The sequence below is a fragment of the Bombus vosnesenskii genome, unplaced genomic scaffold (assembly GCF_011952255.1).
Source record: "Bombus vosnesenskii isolate JDL3184/JDL3185 unplaced genomic scaffold, Bvos_JDL3184-5_v1.1 scf7180000016274, whole genome shotgun sequence".
Lineage (NCBI taxonomy): Eukaryota > Metazoa > Arthropoda > Insecta > Hymenoptera > Apidae > Bombus > Bombus vosnesenskii.
Window position 1 is genome coordinate 3155057 of NW_022884343.1, and position 19549 is coordinate 3174605.

Below are 19549 nucleotides of genomic sequence, written 5' to 3' on the forward strand. Positions count from 1 at the left end.
TAGATTTTCCAGGTGCGGCTGCGTTGTAGGAGCAGGCTGAGTGGTAGAAGCCGGGAAAGAGGGGGAAAGGGGTGGATTCAGAGAGTCAGGGGCGCGGAACACCATGATGAACGTGATTGCCCTTTCCGGACGGCAAACACTGCTATTGGATTTTATCAGCTGCTGCTGCTGCTGCTGCTGCTGTTGGCTGCTACTGCTTCTGCTCAACAGCCGCGCTTTCTCCGTTCCAGAAATTCGTGTAAACTTTGAGAAGAACGTGGAGCGTGTTGTAGACCTTCCACTGTTCGATTAACCGAATGATGATTTCATGATCCCTATTTGACGCACAGCAGCGTTAGGCTTGGATTTTGCAGGCTTCTGGAATCAAGGAGACTGTCATTTGGAATTTTTTGCAAGGTAAAGAATGTACCTTTTTTTGGAACAGATTGCCTAAAGAATGGAAATTTTGAGGTTCTTGGGGTTAACGTTATTCATCCTTTGTCTTCTCATTTCTGATATTGTGATTATTAGAATTTTTATAGCCATGAATCAAAGGATGATTTTACAAATTCCTGGCAGTCGATAGCCAGCCGGAGGTCAGGTTTCTTTAGGTTTATACCGTTGATCCTTCTTATCCTCGCTGAATCCCTGTGATATCTTTCCGCTCTTTTATACAGCTTCACGTTGATTTTATAATTCCCACGTAGCAAGATTTCGAATATCGAGCATGTAGACAGATATTTGAGACTTTTGCGTGAAATTCAACGGAGGAGCTGCCAGCCAGTAGCAAAAGTCTGCGGCGAGAACTTGAAGAAAGATGAAGGTAGCCGAAACGGCTGAGAGAAAAATTTGCAAAGACAAGCGAGGGCTGTTTGACAGCAGAGGAAAGCAGCGAAGCAGAGACAACGGGGCGCGTAAAGCGAGGCTTAAATATTTATCCAAAACGAGGTGGACATCTGTCGGTGCGGCTCGTTGCATTTTATTTAGGCGTACCGTATTTATTTAACATTAACGCCGGCACGTAGTCTCCCTAATTCACGCTGTCGTCGTCGTCCGTTCGGCAAACAACGGCACACATGCTCTACGGTCTCTTCGGGGTTTGGTCGGTGGCCAAATACGAATTATTAGTGTTGTCACTGGCACGTACCCGCGGCTTTCTGCGTGTGTCACATAGTTTTTGCCCGACGGTGACGTAATTTCATCAGGCTACAGTCAGCAACGACGTTACATTCGTTGAACCATCCGTGTCTCTCCCAACCAAAAATACCTCAGAACTAACGAGAACTTGGAAATCTCGTCGAATATTAATGCCATTTTTCATGCTACTGTTCTGGTAAGGTTAAAGCGGTTGAAAGATTCTGTTCATTTATTAAACGGCTATTAAAAATTGCCAGTGATCCTCAGTTTAATTTAAACGTTCGACAGTGCGAGAGAATAACAATGGCAGGGGATTTTCATTCGGATTTATGACATTCCTCATCTTGGCGATTATAATAAAACGTAGGATGACGATCCCATTGAAAAATATTTCCTCGGAAATTTTCTTCTTCTTCGTATGATCAACCCTCTATATTTCTATCACTAATTTCCGAACCTCTGAATCCTGAATTATGGATTTTGAAGAACCTGTAACAGGTATTTTGATAGATTTCAGAGAGAATTAAAGGAACAATGGAATCGACGAAAGCATTAAAATGGACGAATTAAAAAATTATTGTTGTAAGGTTGTTGTTGATTGTAAGCTGTACAAAGTAATGGAGAAATAGACGATGGCAATGAAAGTAATGTCTATAGGATAAGGAGTAGCGACGGATCCGTCGAGGCAACTTTCCTCGGTTATTAGAACTTTGACTCGTAACGCTAATGAAAATTACTATTTCTCTGCGATATTCCTTACTATAATTTAGCCAGTCTACTACGAAGATTGCTTCAACCAAATAGATTCCAAGCAAGAGAAGACGACCAAACCACAAATGATCTTACCTAGAAAAATAAATGAAATTGAATTCACCGATTGAACGAGAATGAATTGATTCAAATTTATAGATTAAAAAAAAAAAAAAAAGAAAAAAAAACAGTAACCAAAAAGAAAAACGATTTTATCCATAAAAATAAATGCAATTAAATTCACCGATTAAACGAAGACCTAGAAAATGACGAAGTTGGAAGTTCTGGCAGCAACTGGAACATCCAAAGTATTCGAGGTTATCTCAGTCACAAACAGAGAGTCATTAAATCTATGCTCTATTCGATCTTCTTCTTCTTCCAAATAGTACGTCCTTTTCAACTGAAATATGAATACGATTGGATTTTGTAATTTAAGTGGAAAGGAGGACAGATATTTCGAAAGCAAGCGTAAACAGTTTGGTAGGGAGAGGGTGGAAGCTTATGGACGGACCATTAGGGATTCTGTGTCGATAGAAACAAGTTTGCGGTGTATTTGTTCATTAGATTAACCCTAACGATTGTGAGTCGTAGTGATTTCCTCCTTCTGGATAGGTTAGCAGAGGATTTTGCTCGGTTGCCGCCCTGAGGGGCTGATCCCAACTTACCGATGGAGATCCTAACCGGAAAACAAGAATATTTCAGGATTGAAAGACGTGGCAACGTGGTGGGATGTCGTGAGACGAGTAAAGAATATTTTATCGAACCATTGAAACAGATATACGACAGATCAAAAATTTGACATCACTTTATACCATCTACGTATTGTTATCTGGTCTATGATTCTTTCTTTTAGTCTTGTAAAAACGTGGCATAACAAAAATGTAAGTAGAGACACTGATTAATATCCCAGAATCTTTTCACCTGTTTTGAGAAGATTCAAATTACTATGAAATAATTAAAAAGCATAAAGCTTCACAAACCTAAAACCTATAAACCAACGTAATTATAAATACAACTTCAGGAAAAGAAAATCCCAGGAATATGGAAATAATCGAATTAGCAGACGGAATAACCTCAAAATAAATATTAAAATGCGAGAAATTGCCGACGGATGGTAAGGTTCCGGCGGGAACAATAGGAGTTTGGAAATCTTTCGAATTTTAAAGAACTTGCTCGACACTGTTAAGAATTTGTACAAGAAGCGAAGTGAAAGTTAGAAAAGTACGATAACAAGATTAGAAAAAAGAACAAGCTGCCTGGAACTAAGTTCGTTTACGTAGGAAAGCGACGAGAAGGGATCATGCGCAACGATCGGAAACGCGTCTCTCAGATTTCAAATTCACCACTTCCCATTCGTCTATAACGTAATTTTTGCTTATTTGATTTTCATGTTAATTTCAATTTTGACCGTCGTTCGATGAATTTTTAAGATCTCGTCACGCGGACGTTGAAAGTGAAAGATGTGACGCCCGATCAGACCAAAGGATTCGCTTTTCATACCGGAGGATGCTGAAGCTCGTGAAAGATTCACGGCACGTCCAAGATTCTCTCGATGCGTCACATTAAGCGAGTTATAAGGATATATCCGAAGCGGTGCTATCAATATCACGACGGCAGGAAGTCAGGAGAAGTCACTGTTACGCCTGATCACTTCCGCTTTGACGATAAATCAGAAAACGCGCAATTTTCACGTTCCATTGAATAATACAAACGAAGTAATTCGAACATACGATCGTTTAAACCTAAGCTTTGGAAGCAGATTACTATCCGCTGTTTCTTATTTTTATCTTCTTTTTTTTTTTATTAACAGATGGAGAGATAGATTTGTTATGCAGAGAAGCAATATTTCATCTAGAAATTGCGAAAGTAGCGGAATTTCTATATTTAATCGATGATCAATAAAAAATTAGGACATGCAACTTTTTAATTTCAAGCTTCGAAAGATCATTAGACATTCTTTGTTAATCTTGCTAAATGAAATTGGCAAATAGAATTACCGCGAGACGAAGCAAAATTTTACCTGGCGTGTTACAAAGTAGCGAAATGTAATATCCAATCAACTTGAAAGTTTATTTAATAACTGAACGTTCAATTTTAGTTCTAAGCTTTGAGAGATCATTGGACTCTAAGATCACTGACTTTGTCTTTATCCTTCTTAAACAAACGACGAATAGAATTGTGGCAGAGCAAAATTGTATTCAGAACCTCAAGCTAGAATCTCAAATTTTAGAAATATCATTCTCGATAATAGATCTTACAAAATAGATTAATATAATTGATCTACAAATATTCATACAGTAACGATATTTATCTATGCTTGAATAGGAAACAATTGTCTCTTACCGTGACTCCTTTATTGATCTTCCTTTATTAATTTATTAATATAAAACTAATTCCAATTTTGCTCGTCTAAAGATTAAGTAATAAAGCCGGAGCGGTTAAGGATTCGTTAAGGGTACTAAATCAGACGTTCGATAATAGAATTGCAGTTGATGGTGATTGCTACACTCTCAGCCGTCAGAAATTACCTTCTTCAATTAACCAAATAAGTTCGGGACGGAAACGCATGGCTCTGCAGAGACAAAATCTTGATTAAGAGATGCATCGGACAGGCCGATGCCATCCGGCTTGATGAATAAATCGCTATAGACAGATCTCATTAACTGTGTATCCACTTTCGTGTCTGACCACAACCGTCACGGTTCGCTGTCATTGCTGTGTTTCACTACTTAAGTCAAGCGAAACAGTATTTTCGACTCTAGTCATAGTAACTTAGATATGAGGAGTGCTGTAAGATCGATTAAGTAATGCAATTAATAGTTGATTCACGTATGAGAACAGTAGAATCCCAGAAATCTTGGTCAGGATCGTATCTCGGCTGTAATTGTTCTTCAATTCCTACTGTCTCTGTGAGATTTTTTATTATTGGAATTTTCTTTTTTGTTATCGTTTCATTCAATTATCGAGTTTTCCTTCTATTGTCTTTGTAAGTTCTTTTTTTGTTAAAGCTTGTGCGTCCTGGTTCTTTCCTATTATTACAAGCGTCTTCTTAAAGTTCCTGTACTTTCTTATCGTTGGAATTTCTTTCCAGTATCTTGCACTGCTATTTTTCATCCCAGCAATTCTCTTTTATCTTTCCTTTTGACTTTCAAGTTCTCTTTTACACGGAGTGGAATCCGTTTCTTGTTCTCCCCAAACTGCTTTTTTCACTGCTGGAGTCTTCTTCTTGATTGTTTCTTGATACCCTTGCACGTTTCCTTTTAAATTATTACAATCTCTCTTGATGCTCTTTACTAGTTTTTTTTTTTTAATTAGAATCTCTTTTTTGATGTCCTTACCATTTTATCCGTTTCTCAAATATTCTGACATCTAACACAGAAGAAATAATAACACTTACCAATTTCTAATTGCAAATAGCTGCTATGGGAGCGTCATACCAAAAATCCTCACTCTAACTCAAGAAAACTTCCTCAGAATACCTCTCGACCAATTAATTCTTCTTCCAAATACTCTGACCTGTCCTCGCAGCAAGAAATAAGGAAGAAAACTTCACTCTGTAATTCGAACAAAAATAAAAGATCCCATGCTACCCACATATATTCGCATTAACTAAATTCCTCCAGTACCTCCTTGACGGTTCTCCAACTGGCAACTAAATACCAGTCCCTGTATTCCGCACTCAGACCATTCTTAACACCAATTACCCAGCTTAATCTGAACTATCAGCGCGATAACGCGCAGGCCAGCGTCGAAGGAGTTCCGTGGAAAACGGCGAATACCGTCGTGCACCGGTGTGTTTGCAACAGTCGACGTCGTTCTCCGTAGATGATACCCAGCAGGACAGTTTTTAATCACCGTAAGTGGATCTACATAGAGCTCGCAATTACCAGGGCACACTCCGGCCATGGGCCCCTTGTGTATCAGCCACCCTCGGCCTACCAGAGTCGAGCCAGCTCCAATGTTTTCCCCATTTCATCCCTCGACGCCAGCGAACCAACCGATCCCCCTTCTCTCCTCTTTCCTTGCCTCTTTCCCAACGAGGATCCTTTCGTTGGAAGCGTTATTGCCTATCTCGTCGTTGCTTTTTGATCTTTCTACATCTTCCCTGTTCATTTATCATTCATTCTTCTACGCCGGATATGTTTTTCTGCTTCTCCTCCTGGCTTTCTCCTTTTGGCTGCAAACTGTATTCTGCTATTTTCTGTTGCTTTGGAATACCGTCAGTGGACCTTTTTCCTATATATCATAGACAGAATCATTGACTGTGTTTTCTCTATTATCAGAAGAGAATTGTTAACAGTAGAATTATTAATACCATTGATTGTTACGCTATGTACATCTTTTCTCATTTTAGTCATGAATATTTCATTCACAAATTATCTTTTCATTCTATTTTGTATATTCTATCATTTTATACTGTAGTTAGTTATGACACAAAATACTAACGTCTAATTAATATAGATGGGAGATGAGGATATTTATTGCTCCCAGAGGAGGACGCCTTTATTTTTCTTCTATGTCTGCGTTTTAGTGGAATACATCTTTGTATTTCTTCTCTGCTTCGACTTTTTCCAAGTGTGTTTTTCTCCTCTTTTTTGAGTACACTGCCTCTTCTTACCGGCGAAGACCCTTCGTCAGAGACTGCTCCCCGATCACCCTCCAACTTCCCGTGACGGTGCTCGACTGTGTCCCACCGGGGAAAAGAAATTCATGTTGATTTTCCAGGACTCTCCCAAGGCTGTCTATCTCTAAATTACTCGATTCTCCTCTAGTTCCCTTTGTGTTCCTTTGTTATATCTCTGCCACAGTTTTTGATAACGCCTGGAAACTTGTTATTTCGTGGAAGTAAAATTTCATCAAAATTTGGATTTTATTGGAATATATAAACCTGATGATAACATGTCAGAAATATATTTAGAAGGGAGATTTCCTCTAAATGCCTCCATAGTGTTTCATAATGTAAAAATGTACTGCTTTCAGATATCCATTATGTATTATCTTAATATTACTTTATTAATATCTTATCATCTTAATGCAATTTTCATAGTTTCCCAACACGACAATTCTCCTTTGTAATATCCTCTGATCTCATATCACAAATAACTATTGTAATACCTAGGGCATAAAATCCAAGGTAACAGTCTACCATAATAGTTCTTATAGTTTTAGGAGCGACGTTCCATATCTTCCATATCTTATCTATATCAAATATATCAAATATCTTCCATAATATTATATTACATAAATTTTACAAAATTTTCTTTTCTAAATTCACGCATGAACAAGCGAATATACTATTCGAAGCAGAGAATTCAAAGTTGTTAACGCAAACTCTACAATTCTTTTCTGATTTCAATCAATAAATTGATGTAGCATTCTGAACGAAAGATCTAAGCTTGCAACTTCTGTTACAGATGTCACAATTGCTTCAACTTCAAGAAGACCAACCGATCTCCATGTTCCGCCAAACCATACAAGTTTCAAGCGATAGAAAATGATTCCACCATGGAATTAATCGAGCTGGCTAGATCGTTCCACTTTGTTCAATTGAATGTAGACCCTCAGGAGCTGGTAAGAGCAACGGTTGTTGGTCCAGCAGAGCAACACCAGCCTGTTCACCCTCTGGTAGCTTCTATTCTGTGCTACATCCCATTGATGACACCATGGACAGGGGTGGCAGAATGTCGCGTGGCGACACGTTTCACTGTTCTGAGTCACATGTCATTCCGTATGAATTACAACTCCATTAACGTTCCAGACAACCTGCGAGCATACATAATGCTGGCGAATTGAGCGGATCAGCTCCTCGGCCAAGATGTTGATTTATGGGGAACGATGGAGGTGCCCTGGTCCTTGGACGAACGGAGCCAATCATAAAGTGATTGAATTTTTAATCTGTTACTTGGAGATCTTGTTTTTGCGTTCCATTTTAAGGTAACTTGTTTTTAAGAGAACTGCAGATCCTTTTCTTCTTTTTGTTTTTAGCTCTATTCATTTTTCATCTTTTCCTCTTCTTCATCATGTTTCTCCTTCTTTTAAATTTTAATGAAATCCATTGTGCGTTGTTTCACGGTTATCCCTCTGTTCATCCTCTCCTTTCGCTTCTTTCAGAGTCCAGTTTCAGTTTCATACAATGCAATACAATATAATTTTCTTGTCTTTTTTTTCTCGCGTCGTGCGACACTGTTAATTCACAATTAATCAAACGATGGACGTTGCAAAGAGTACAAAATACCAAGTTGCTCAAACGATCTACAAAGAACGAAGAAAATGTCTCAAAGTAAATTTGACGATCGTACGTAATTGCAGGTGAATATTGGTAAAGTATCTTACAATAAAATAAACAAGAATCTGTGATGTAAATCGATAAAGTTTCCAGATGTCTTAAGGGTGGACCTTAGGCTAAGGAATTAGGGAAGATTCGAAGCGACTACCCTACGTCAGGGAAAACCTCTCTAGAAATGGCGGTCGGCCCGTGATGCCGCAAACTAATAGAAAATTGATAGTAACTTCGTGCTTAATTATCATGCGTGCGTAGTACGTTCACGTTTACGGTTTCCAGATGAGCTAAGCAGAACGTTCGGTTACAGCTAAACAATTCTAATTCCTTGTGCCATTGATTTCTCAAATTCTCTATGTAATTAATAGGAATGCGAAAATAATTTATTATTCTTCAATAACGTAATTTCATCAAGCGATGAAATTATATATAAAAGTATGGAAATTAGAAAAAGTTAAAACAAAATTAGAAATTTGATTAATGGAAAAATTCATTGCCTTGATTCCATTACGATTGAAAAATAGTACAATGACAGAATTAGAAATTCTATTTCCACGATAAATAGATTACACTGCCTTCATTGTTAATAATAGAATAATTAATTTTTCGTTATTGTTATCAACGAACTAATAGAATAGAAATTATAGGATTATCAAATTGGGAATTCTACTTTCATAATGGATAGCTGAACATATTCTAAGCTGCTTATTAATAATAGAATAATTCGTGTTTTTAGTTATTAATACTATCGTTAGAGGATCAATTATTAATACTATAGTTAGAGGACTCATGACATTTACGTCACAAACAACTGTCGCGGATGATATCGTAATCCGAAACACCTAAGCTCGTTTGTTTCCAATATATTTTTGCACCGTTGCCATCGACGAGATTACATTTTCCCTGATAATGTAATTTCTGAACATGTTTTCAGAATATGTTTCTGGGACATCGGTGATTAGTGTTAGCAGCAATAAAGTTCCTAGCTAACTGAATTTACCGGCTGGCAATAAGTGTCAAAAGTGAACAGCCTGTTTCGCAATTAGGCAAAATACAGATTTTATGACATTAAACTTGTTGGCGCAACTGCAATTTTCGCTCTTAAAATATTACACTAGCCACGGTACATCGTGGCTTTCAGAATTACACATCAATCAAATACAGAACAGAGGACAATAAGAGGAACATTTATTAAATTAATAAATGATTCCTTGATAGTGCAACTTTGAAAACGTTGGATTTAATGCTTATACATATTCTATATTTATATATATATTTATTGTTTGTAGTAGTTATTTATCAGTGAATTAATTTTCTATTAAATTAATTGATAAACGTATACACGTTTTTTATATTTGAAACGGATAATCCCACGGATAGGTGTAATGTACATACAAAACTCTATTATTGATATTGAAGCAATAGCACATCAATAGCATTGATATTGATCAAGTGATGAAAATGACTGTAATTTTTTACAAGCTTTACGCTTCAGTTATCAGTAGTTCTAGTGTCGATAAAATGAAATCTACTATATGTTTATTACATATTATTATTTATATTTATAAAGAAATGTTCCTTTTATCTCCTATTACGCTCTTCTTTTGCAATTGATTTGATATAATTTTCCATTGCTATAAATCCTTCTTATTCATAGAAACGATTCACAGAAATTTGTCCATAACGAGAGACAACTAATAACGAAAAGCTCAGCAACAAAAATCCCAAAGTTTCACTGTTCTAACAGAAATCAAAAAAATCTATTTATCCGGAAATTTCCACCTGCTCCTGTAAATTATCTTCTTCACTATGATTATACCAACGTTCAATTATAATAATTCTGTTTAACAAGCTATATCGCAGTTCCATTCACATTGGCGTGACGACGATGATCGTCGCACGAGCAATTCCCGTCACTTGGACGATGTGATAAATTTAATCCGACGCAAGAGTTCGGCGTACTATAGCACACTGTGACTACCATTTTCTCAGGTCGCTAACGTGCAGCCTCTGTGATTGGCAAGCACGATTATTATTATTATAGAAGGATCAAGATTAAGGGAGACGTTGGTTCTTCACACAATCCTTGTCTATCGAAAGCCATCTATTCTTGGAACGAGACCAGACATCTGCCTAAAATGTAGAGACATCGTCAAAGGTATCCTTATATTCATGAAGTTCAATTGAGAAATAGAAAGTAAGAAGATAGACGAAAGAGTCATACACTTTGGATTCATCAATCCCCAGGATGAAAATTACTGAAATAATCCTCTTTTCCTTCAGGGAGACGCTGAAGATTAAAAATTATGAGGCTGAGATTGATTGATGTCAGAAGGGGTGATTAAATGGGATAATACGAGAAATACAGTTATTTGTGATGTAAAAAGATATAGGTGTGAATAGTCATTCAGATAGAATTCATTCATCTCGCATCAAATTTTATTGAAAGTGCGAATTTTGTTAGGTAGAATGGAGGATCAAATTCAAGTTACTACCAGGTCAATCAGAGGAACAGAAGCCGAGCTGGAATTTGTTTCACCTATTAAATGTTCTAATAACTCTGCTTCGTAACTTTCCTGACACTTTGGTAGATTTGTGATAAGAGTGAATTTTATCCAATTTCCAAATTCATCACCAATCATTGCTAACATCAATACTCGATAAGCTGAGCAATTCGCAGCCTGAAATAGACACGAGCACGAAACAGTCAGTGCAATTTAAGAATTCAGGCACAGAATTCAAAAATGCATAGAATGTATATAACACAGAAAAATGTAATTAGACGTAATATAACTCACATGAATGCCAATGAATATTAATAAGAAACATGGAATACTATTAATATGTTGACATTTTTTTTATATAAATTCTATTGTCTAGTATATAGATTTAAGAAACAGCAGTTGTACAATTTAGTGTACAAATGCAAAACACCATCAATGAATTCTTTCAAGATTATGAATATCTCATATTTCAATGTTTCCTATATCACACGAGAAAATTCCATTCGTGAGCACATCACATATCGGATAATAATTGATATAATTGAAAATAAGTCTTATTATTTGATTATTTAATGTTGATCTATTGCTGAGCAATTAATTATCTAGACATTCGACAACGACAGATCATTGTAATTTACATTACTCTTCAATCAGTTTCCCTTCTTGTAGATGAACGTGCGATCATACTCTTCTTTTATGGCAATTAAAAGCCAAAAACGAAGAGAATACAAATTTATCATAAAATATTCGAGGCAGAGTATCCGTTATAATTTTAAATAGAACAGTACAAATTTCCATTTCTTCAGATGCGTTCATAAAAGTATCAGTTTACATAAAAATCCTCACTCAATCTATAAACCTACATTCGCAGAAAAAATGTGGCTTAGCTCTTTCGTTCTTAATGCCTCATATGAGTCGCTTTATCTAAATAATACAGAACTACAAAGAAGGCGAGCACCGTTAAAATTTATGATTAAAGAGCCAAAAAGGAAAACGTAAGAAAAGCGAAGAGAATGGATATCGACGCATTTGAGATTAAGAGAGAACTGGTTTATCCACAAGAGCTGGTGAGAGCCGCCAAAATGCAAAACACATTAATTTGATCATAAATAACGCGTGTTCGATTGTGCGTCATGGGAAGACACGAGGATCTCCCTGCAGAATCTTCAGTGTGTAAGAAGTCCAAGTTAATCCGTCACATGCATTAGAAGGTATAATCCATCAAGCAGCAACTTGCAGGTAACCGTGAAAACGAAAATGGGGCTTGTAATGCAATTACATAGCGTCCGGGTTCCACCATCGCCCTTGTCCCTCCGTTTCCGGCGCTTCATTTTAGGTGATGCCAGAGGGAGGACCTCCGAGTAAAAGTCAACGAAAGAATAATCTATTGTCCAGCTTATTTCTTCCAGCTTTTCTTGATTGGGATCTTTGCAATCAGACTGGAACGCTCTTTTGAGGAAAATCGTCAAATTCGTTAGAGTTTTTACACTTGTTTTAAAGAATAGTATCAATTTTATTATTGCGACAGTCGCTGGGTTAATTGAATTCTCCATTTAAGTTTTAAAAGTTATACGAGAAAATCTTTCTTGAGGATTTCTTTAGGATAATGATATAGTATATAAGATTTTTATAATCCTATTGGCTATCATGACAGTCACTAAGTTAAGTGACTTGCAATACATTCTTTATATAAATACAATAATTCTGAAATATACTTTTCACGAGGATAGTATAATTTTACCATTATTAACTAGTTGAGTTTCGTTGTGTTCAATTATAATTGTATTTCAAAACGCAATTTGCAATCATAAAAAAGCGCACAAATTCAAACAGCAATTAGAGCTATGACTATTATACACATGAGAGTAAAAGAAAATGATAGTGAATTGTACAACATTGAGTCATTCAGAAGCTACACTGATCAACGTTATAAATTGTGAAATATAATAAAATAATGATGTTAGAAATATTAATTTCGTAAAGGCATCTATAAAACTACTATTATTCGTGCTAATTTTATAATGAATGAATTTGTAGAAATAAATCACCTGTTTCTTGGATATTAAAAGATAGAATTTATAACATATTTGAGTTTACAGAAAATGAAGCTGATCAGTTCATTGTAGGTTTCACTATCTTCTTTCTTTGAGTTAAAACACCACTTACTTGGACTCTAGCTTCCGTCAGGTCGATCTTCATGGCAATTTCTTCTCTAGTGTAGATATCCGGATAGTGGGTCTCCTGGAAGGCACGCTCCAATTCTTTAAGCTGAGCCGATGTGAACGTCGTTCGTATCCGACGTTGTTTTCTCTTCTCTGCTAAACCATCGTGTCCTGAGTAAGCCTTATATCCTAATCCACCTGAAAATAAGAAAAGAAAGATATTTGAATCAGTGAAAATGATTTGTATTTTATTAAAACGGTGTTACGAAATTGTTCAGAGCAAGAATTCAATTTAATATTCTTTGATTCTAATCGCAAACGCTACGGTTATTGGACAATTTGCAATTTAGCTATGTACCTTTTGTACATGTATTTCTAGAATCTTTAACCAAATCCACGATTCATAATTCTAACTGCAAACAGAACAATTACCTAATCTTCAATTTCCAGAGTTATTTCTTGGTACACTTTTCCAACTACCTTTTGTTCTATGTTTCTACGACTAAACCCATGCATCACAAAATCCACAAAATGTTAACCAAAACCTCATGAACCTCTTTAAAAAGTTTCCAAAATCTCAGAACCAAATCCATGGTACGTAAAATGTAGGAAATGAATTGATCAATCCGACATAAACCTTGCTAAGACGAACTTACATTAGCATAAAACTTTCACCTACTGCACCAACTCTCTAAATCAACTTATCCCAACTTTCTCTTAATCAGTAGTCAGAGACGGAACTTCCAGGGTTCCTCTAAATCAGCCACACATTGGCGAGGCTGATAAAATATGAAGAAAATCAGTGTGGTCGAATTACTTGGTCCAAGGTGCAACGTTTGCACGAAGAGCTCTGTGTCTGTGAGCACGAGGTAGCTTATAGATTATAGAATATAGGTGAGGATGGCTGGGATAGCGAGCAACGTAACCATAGCAATGAGTGACTGAAGAGGGAGAGGGCGAGAAAGAGTGAGCCAGGGGTGAAGGAAACGTGGGATGAGACAGTGCAGAGCTGGTACCAGATGAACGAACCGGTAAATGAGGGAGAGACGAAGAAAGAGAAGCAAGAATACGAAAGAGAGGGAAAGAGGGGACGAGACACATCCATTGATTTTCAGTGCCATCTTGTCGTCGTTTCCAGAGGAAATACCACAGTGGTAGGTTCGAGCATGGAGACTATGCCATGGCAACTTTCCCTTGAGAAAAGAAGGACCACCCTCTTCTTTTTTTCTGCGGGAAGACCGTCTTCTTCGCCCCGCCTGCGCCTTTCAGAGCTGCCTTCCTGCACCTCTAATTGATTGTTCCTTTGTAAATTCTATCGTTTTAACGACGTAGCGTGTTTGATTTGTTCGCTTGTCCTCGAGGAACGGGAGTTTGCTGGATCGAAGAGAGAATTTCATTAGATTCTCTCTGCAGCATTTATTTACAATTAATACGGACTTTGGTGCTTTGGAATTTTCCGGATCTAGTGTTTCATGGTTATGTCCTAAAATATATTTATTGGAAATTGTGTAAATAATAGAGATAAACAAGAAGATACTATTTATAAAGATAGCGACGAGGGTTTTAAATCTCTGAATAAACAGCGATGTTAACTTTTTATCTTCCTATTAAAGAGACCGGATAGAAGTGAAGTACATAAACTCACTGTGAAGTGTTATTATGATATCTTTTAGATAAATTAAATTTTAGTGAAAGAGAAATTGTACCCATCTATGGAAAAAGGAAATTACTTATGAATTTGGTTAATTTTTTTAGTGGATAACACAAGCTGGGTTACAGAATTAAAGGATATTGGTGGAGGAATATGAAAGACTTATGGAATAGAATTATTATAGAATAACAGAAGAGAGTGGCCACTGTCAAACCAAATTCTCCTTTTTGAAGAAATTTACAAACAAATATTCCCTGTCGCTTAAACGATCTTAGAAATACTCTACGATACAATCCCTTCAAGTACTAACTAAATCACGTTAAACTAAAAGCTACCAAAATCCTAAACAATCTCTGACATATTAAAACAAGAATTAAATTAAAATGATTATAAAATTATAAAATATAATACAAAATAAAATCATCATAGAATCATAAAATATAATGTAGGACAAAAGTAAAATAGAAAAGCACATTTCTCGTCCAGAGAAAGCTCAACACAATCTATTCCCCTCTTCCCAAAAGAACAGATAAAAGCACTCACTCTGTAGATTAATGGCCGACGGGAAGATCGAGGCGGCGTGTCTGTGGACCTCTTGAGATCTGGCGGCCATTACCGAGCAGGGGGTTGCATGGGCCCCGTGGTGCGCGTGGGCATGAGAGTGGGTGGTGTGATGGGCCCCCAGCGGCGTGGTGCTTCCTGTACTCGTAGTTCCCGCGTTGCCTGGATAACCAGCAGCCCTCGCAGCTGTGTAACGATAAGCAGCTTGGCTCATCTGTGAGCAAGAACTCAAGTCCCCGTATCCACATTGCATTTCACTGGCAGCCAGAGCACAGCTAGAAGCCTCGAAACCGGCGGCCGCAGCGGCAGCCGCCTGGTTCAAGTACGAATAATCCATGGTTCACTCGAAGCACCGAAATTCCAAGACAAAAGTGCAGAGTTCCTTCGTCACAGGCGTGTCTGACTTTGTCAGAGGCGAATAGACGAGGGCACTGAGCGCGGAACACCTGGACAGTTCATCGAATTCTCTTATCTCTTCCTCATCTTGACTCTTCACTCAATCAGAATCCCATAAAACTGAATCCTTCTGGTTGTTGGTAGATCCTGGCTGATCTGAGTAGCACCGGGTCGTTGGCTGGCTTGATCCTGATAGTTCCACGACTTTAAATAGGATCAGCTGGGTCTTCCATTCACTGCAGCATGCAGATTCAAGGGATCTGAGCGTAGACAGGATTAAAAAGAAGATGAGAGTGTCGCGAGAAAAGATACTGAGGGCCCCAGCCGGGCCTTAGCCGCGGCGTTGCTTTTGGCCCTAGCAGCGGCGTGTTTCTTCCGTCGTGGAAATCTCGGTTAATCAGCAGGCCAGGGTGTACAAGTAACGGTGGCAGCGTCACGTAATTCTCTCTGATCGCGGACAAGAGCTAAGGGACGCGGGCGGCAGCCGGTTGCTCGATAGCAGCTTATGACGCGTAATCGGATCAGCGATATCAAATTATTGCGATTATAGCCGCGGATAGAAAGAAGTTTTTCGGCCCGCTTAAGAGAGCCCGAGACGACCGACTGGTGGGTCTCCTCAAAATCAAATGATAAGCTTAATTCAATAACGGACGGAGAGGGTGCACGCCGGGGGTGTGGCCGCCGGTCGGTTACGGAGAAACGGGTTTGGTCACTGTCTGACGTTCTCTGGGCGCTGATTCGTCGATCCATGGTGCCACCCCTCGGCTGGATGAGAGAACAGTCGCCGCCCTCCGAATCTCTGTGTTCATCCCCGTCGGTGTGCCACCCCCGGTTCGTCGGGCGACCTCTCCCTAACAGCCATCAGCCCGAATGAACGCTATCATTCGATGATGCCAGCCCTCTCCCCTGGTCTCGATTTTACGATCGATTCCGGAGCAGGCCGTTTCCGCTGGACACCAGAGCCACGCTTCTCTTCAGCCATCCTACGTATGTTTACGCCTGGCTCCTTCTGCGGCTGCCTTGGTACAATGAGTGCCTCGTTTCCTGGATGATAGTGCTGATGTTAGGCATCGTTAGTCTTTACATGAATTGAGCATGATGGATTACCTTGAGGGGTGAGTAGGCTGAGCTTGAGTCGTTTTTTAATTACAGGTTTTTGGTGGCTACAATGAAGATAGGGCTGCTTGAAACAGATTTTGTACGTTTAGTTTTGTAGATCTATTGTGAAATATTTCTGAATGTAGCTGTAAATAAATTTTGAGAAAGAATCAGTTTAAAAATATGTGGCTGTAAATGAAACTGAAATGTAATAATTATTTGAAAAATCATAGAAATTGAAAAGTTACAATTTCTCAAATGAACTACAAATAAAATCCAAATACAAATAGTTATTTCAAAAACATAAGAGAACTGTAAAACATAGATTTTGGACCTGAAAAATAATATTCTTAAAAAATAGGCTGTAAACAAAATTACTATTTTAAGCAGGATAAAACACAAATAATCTTTCATTGTGCTTAGACCCATTAAACGATTATTAGACAATAACCGTTGATAAACGAAATTCACGATAATATTCCTATGGAATTACCATGCTTTTACATCTCTTAACCATTTACATAAGGCAGTAGAAACATCAAATATCGTATACATAAAGGCCAAGGGACTAGAGAGCATGAAATATGATTTATCTGCAGATAGAGAAATTACATGACTAAACATGACACGGGACCGACCTTAGATAGGTGGTAGGAACCTGTGCGACACTTGTTTCGCACTTGTTCTCACGAAAGGGCCACGATGAGAGCAGTCCTGGTGCGCGACCCTCTTCCCCGTGTCTCGTCTCAGGGGAATTCTCTTCCAGGGTACGCGAACGTAGTACGTCGTGCAACACCAAATCGTCTATAGTGTATATACTGAGAACACACAGGAACGAACTCATCCATTGGCGTAGACCTTCCCACAACTTCTCCATGCTTCTCCAATAGAAACTCGAACTTGCACGTACCTTATATAAGAAATTATGTTAGTGTAAGCTACAATAATATGAACTTTTTGTTGCACTGTTGCATCTGTTTACGTGTATGCGTTATGAAGATACCTCTTTATCTTTATCTTCTTCGTCGATTGTTATAAACTAGATTTCTGTGATAATATTTTTTCAAATAGAGGTAAATTTGATTGGTAGAAAATGTTACAAGAAATTTACAATGATACAAATAACTTTTGTACATAATTTAATTTTATCGTATAATAATGAACAAACTTGTGTAATTCAAAGCGAAAAATTATAGATAAAAAATCGACGACCTATTCATGTAAATTAAATATAAATAAAGGGAAAGTGAATTGATGGATCCGTTGAAAAACTGTCACTAAAATAAGTTTAGTGTCTACGTCTATGGGAACACGGCAAACATGCGTGCGCGTGTAAACACTCGCACACTCGCATAAACGGCGTTTCGTCTTTTATATCAATAGAGTGAGAGAACGTCAACCCCCCTTAGCGGTCTGATACATATGTCCTTGATTTGTCGGGAGAATAATATTCTCCTGGAAAGTTGATTAAATATTGGTTAGTGATCTCAGATGCCCTTTACCCCCCTCCGTTTCCGTTCCATCGACTCGAAAACCCATAGGAATACAATTTAATATTTTCACGTCCCAGGGATAGCCGACTATTTTTCTTCCGATTTACACGCGGCTCTGTCACTATCACCTTTCATTTTCACGAATGAAATCGTTTTATGCTTGTTGGTCTTAAAAAATATTTCGCAAGAAAGGATATCACGTTTTCATACTTACAGTATTAAGCTCACGAAAATATTTGTACACTTCTAAGGACATTTTACGTATATATTATATAAAATATTTTGATATCTCATTAGCACTGTAACGAGAAACGACTGCCGTGAGGTAATTAGATATTTACTACAAACATATATTTAGTAAAACATTAGGATAATTCTTCCATGACCTAGCGAATAATCATTATATTATTGTTGAAACGTAATTATTAGAAAATGTGTCGGTATTTCTGATATAATGAAGCATAAAATCTATTAACGTGACAATTTTCGTTAGCTTACTGTAAAATGTTACCGCGAGCTGATTAAAATGGCTTGCAATTATTCGTTTGTCATCCACTTTTATGCAACGTTATTATCCGCTAATCCTGTTTACAGCACATTACATTTACAATTATTTTCTATGTCGCGATGTGTTAATATACGAAAATGCAGGAAAGCTTCAAACTTGAATTTTAGGTTAAGCGATAAGTTTATTTACATTAATTGTTATTACTTTTACGTAAAATCTATTTAATAAAGAAGTATTTTATTTATAGATGTATCTTTCATCAAAAAATTGTTTTATGTATCTTGTAACTTTTGTAACACTTTTCGAAATGTATACTTCACGAACGAACTTATTATTCAACGCAATAGAAACTATTAAACGGAATATTAAATAGAACTTACCAAATTTATTCAATGAATCAACATTTTTCCGTCTTCTATCCATGATAAACACCATAATCTTAAAAATTACATATTTTTGCTCTACACTACCCATAAAACGTCGTTGCAACTAACACAGGAAATGCGTACTTAATGCCAGCTCATTTTTTAAATATATACCACCAGGTGACATTTCGAATACTAAAATTATAACTTAAGAATGAAATAATTAATATTCACGTAGTTTATTGTATCATCCTAAAACGTCATTGAATTTTAATAAGTAAATTATAGAATATAATTTATTGTTTACATTAGATATAAATTAAATTAAATTAAATTTAATTTGTACAATTCAAATATTTTAAATGCGACAGACAGCGCCACTGTTTCCGGTAAAGTATTTTTATTGGCGCAGTCGCGTATTATAAAAGTATAAAAAGTAGAACGGCACGAAGATCAAAAGTGGTAATAAGAAGTAGTTTTATTATTAATTTATTATGAAAGTAGTGTTGATTATTCTCAGAATGGTTGGAGTCACAGCATATCTATCTGTATAAGGTAAATTTCAACATTTCTTTTCGATCCAATCTTGTTAAAACAAAAATACAATTTCAATGAATGGATTCAATATTCTAAAAACTATCGTGATATTATTGGAAGATGAAATA

General features: G+C 37.1%; 1 protein-coding gene and 1 long non-coding RNA gene across 5 annotated transcripts in view; one reads left to right on the forward strand and one right to left on the reverse strand.

Annotated features, from left to right (window-relative positions):
* Positions 1 to 19021, reverse strand: part of LOC117242616 (paired mesoderm homeobox protein 2A-like) — a 27601-nt gene extending 8580 nt beyond the window's left edge. For 2 of the 4 annotated variants that reach the window (XM_033509445.1, XM_033509444.1), the window contains exons 1-5: positions 18900 to 19021; positions 17157 to 17428; positions 16528 to 16600; positions 15007 to 16464; positions 12817 to 13010 (exon numbers count right to left, since the gene is read on the reverse strand). In XM_033509445.1, the coding sequence (XP_033365336.1) occupies positions 12817 to 13010; positions 15007 to 15361 (549 nt within the window). In that variant the 5' untranslated portion in view covers positions 15362 to 16464; positions 16528 to 16600; positions 17157 to 17428; positions 18900 to 19021. The remainder of the gene's footprint in view (positions 1 to 12816; positions 13011 to 15006; positions 16465 to 16527; positions 16601 to 17156; positions 17429 to 18899) is intronic. The other 2 variants (XM_033509443.1, XM_033509442.1) reach the window with 1 other exon arrangement.
* LOC117242618 lies at positions 2326 to 3958 on the forward strand. Its single transcript, XR_004495306.1, has 3 exons — positions 2326 to 2747; positions 3297 to 3581; positions 3677 to 3958. It is a non-coding gene; the product is annotated as an uncharacterized LOC117242618 (long non-coding RNA).
* Positions 19022 to 19549: the final 528 nt, after the last annotated feature.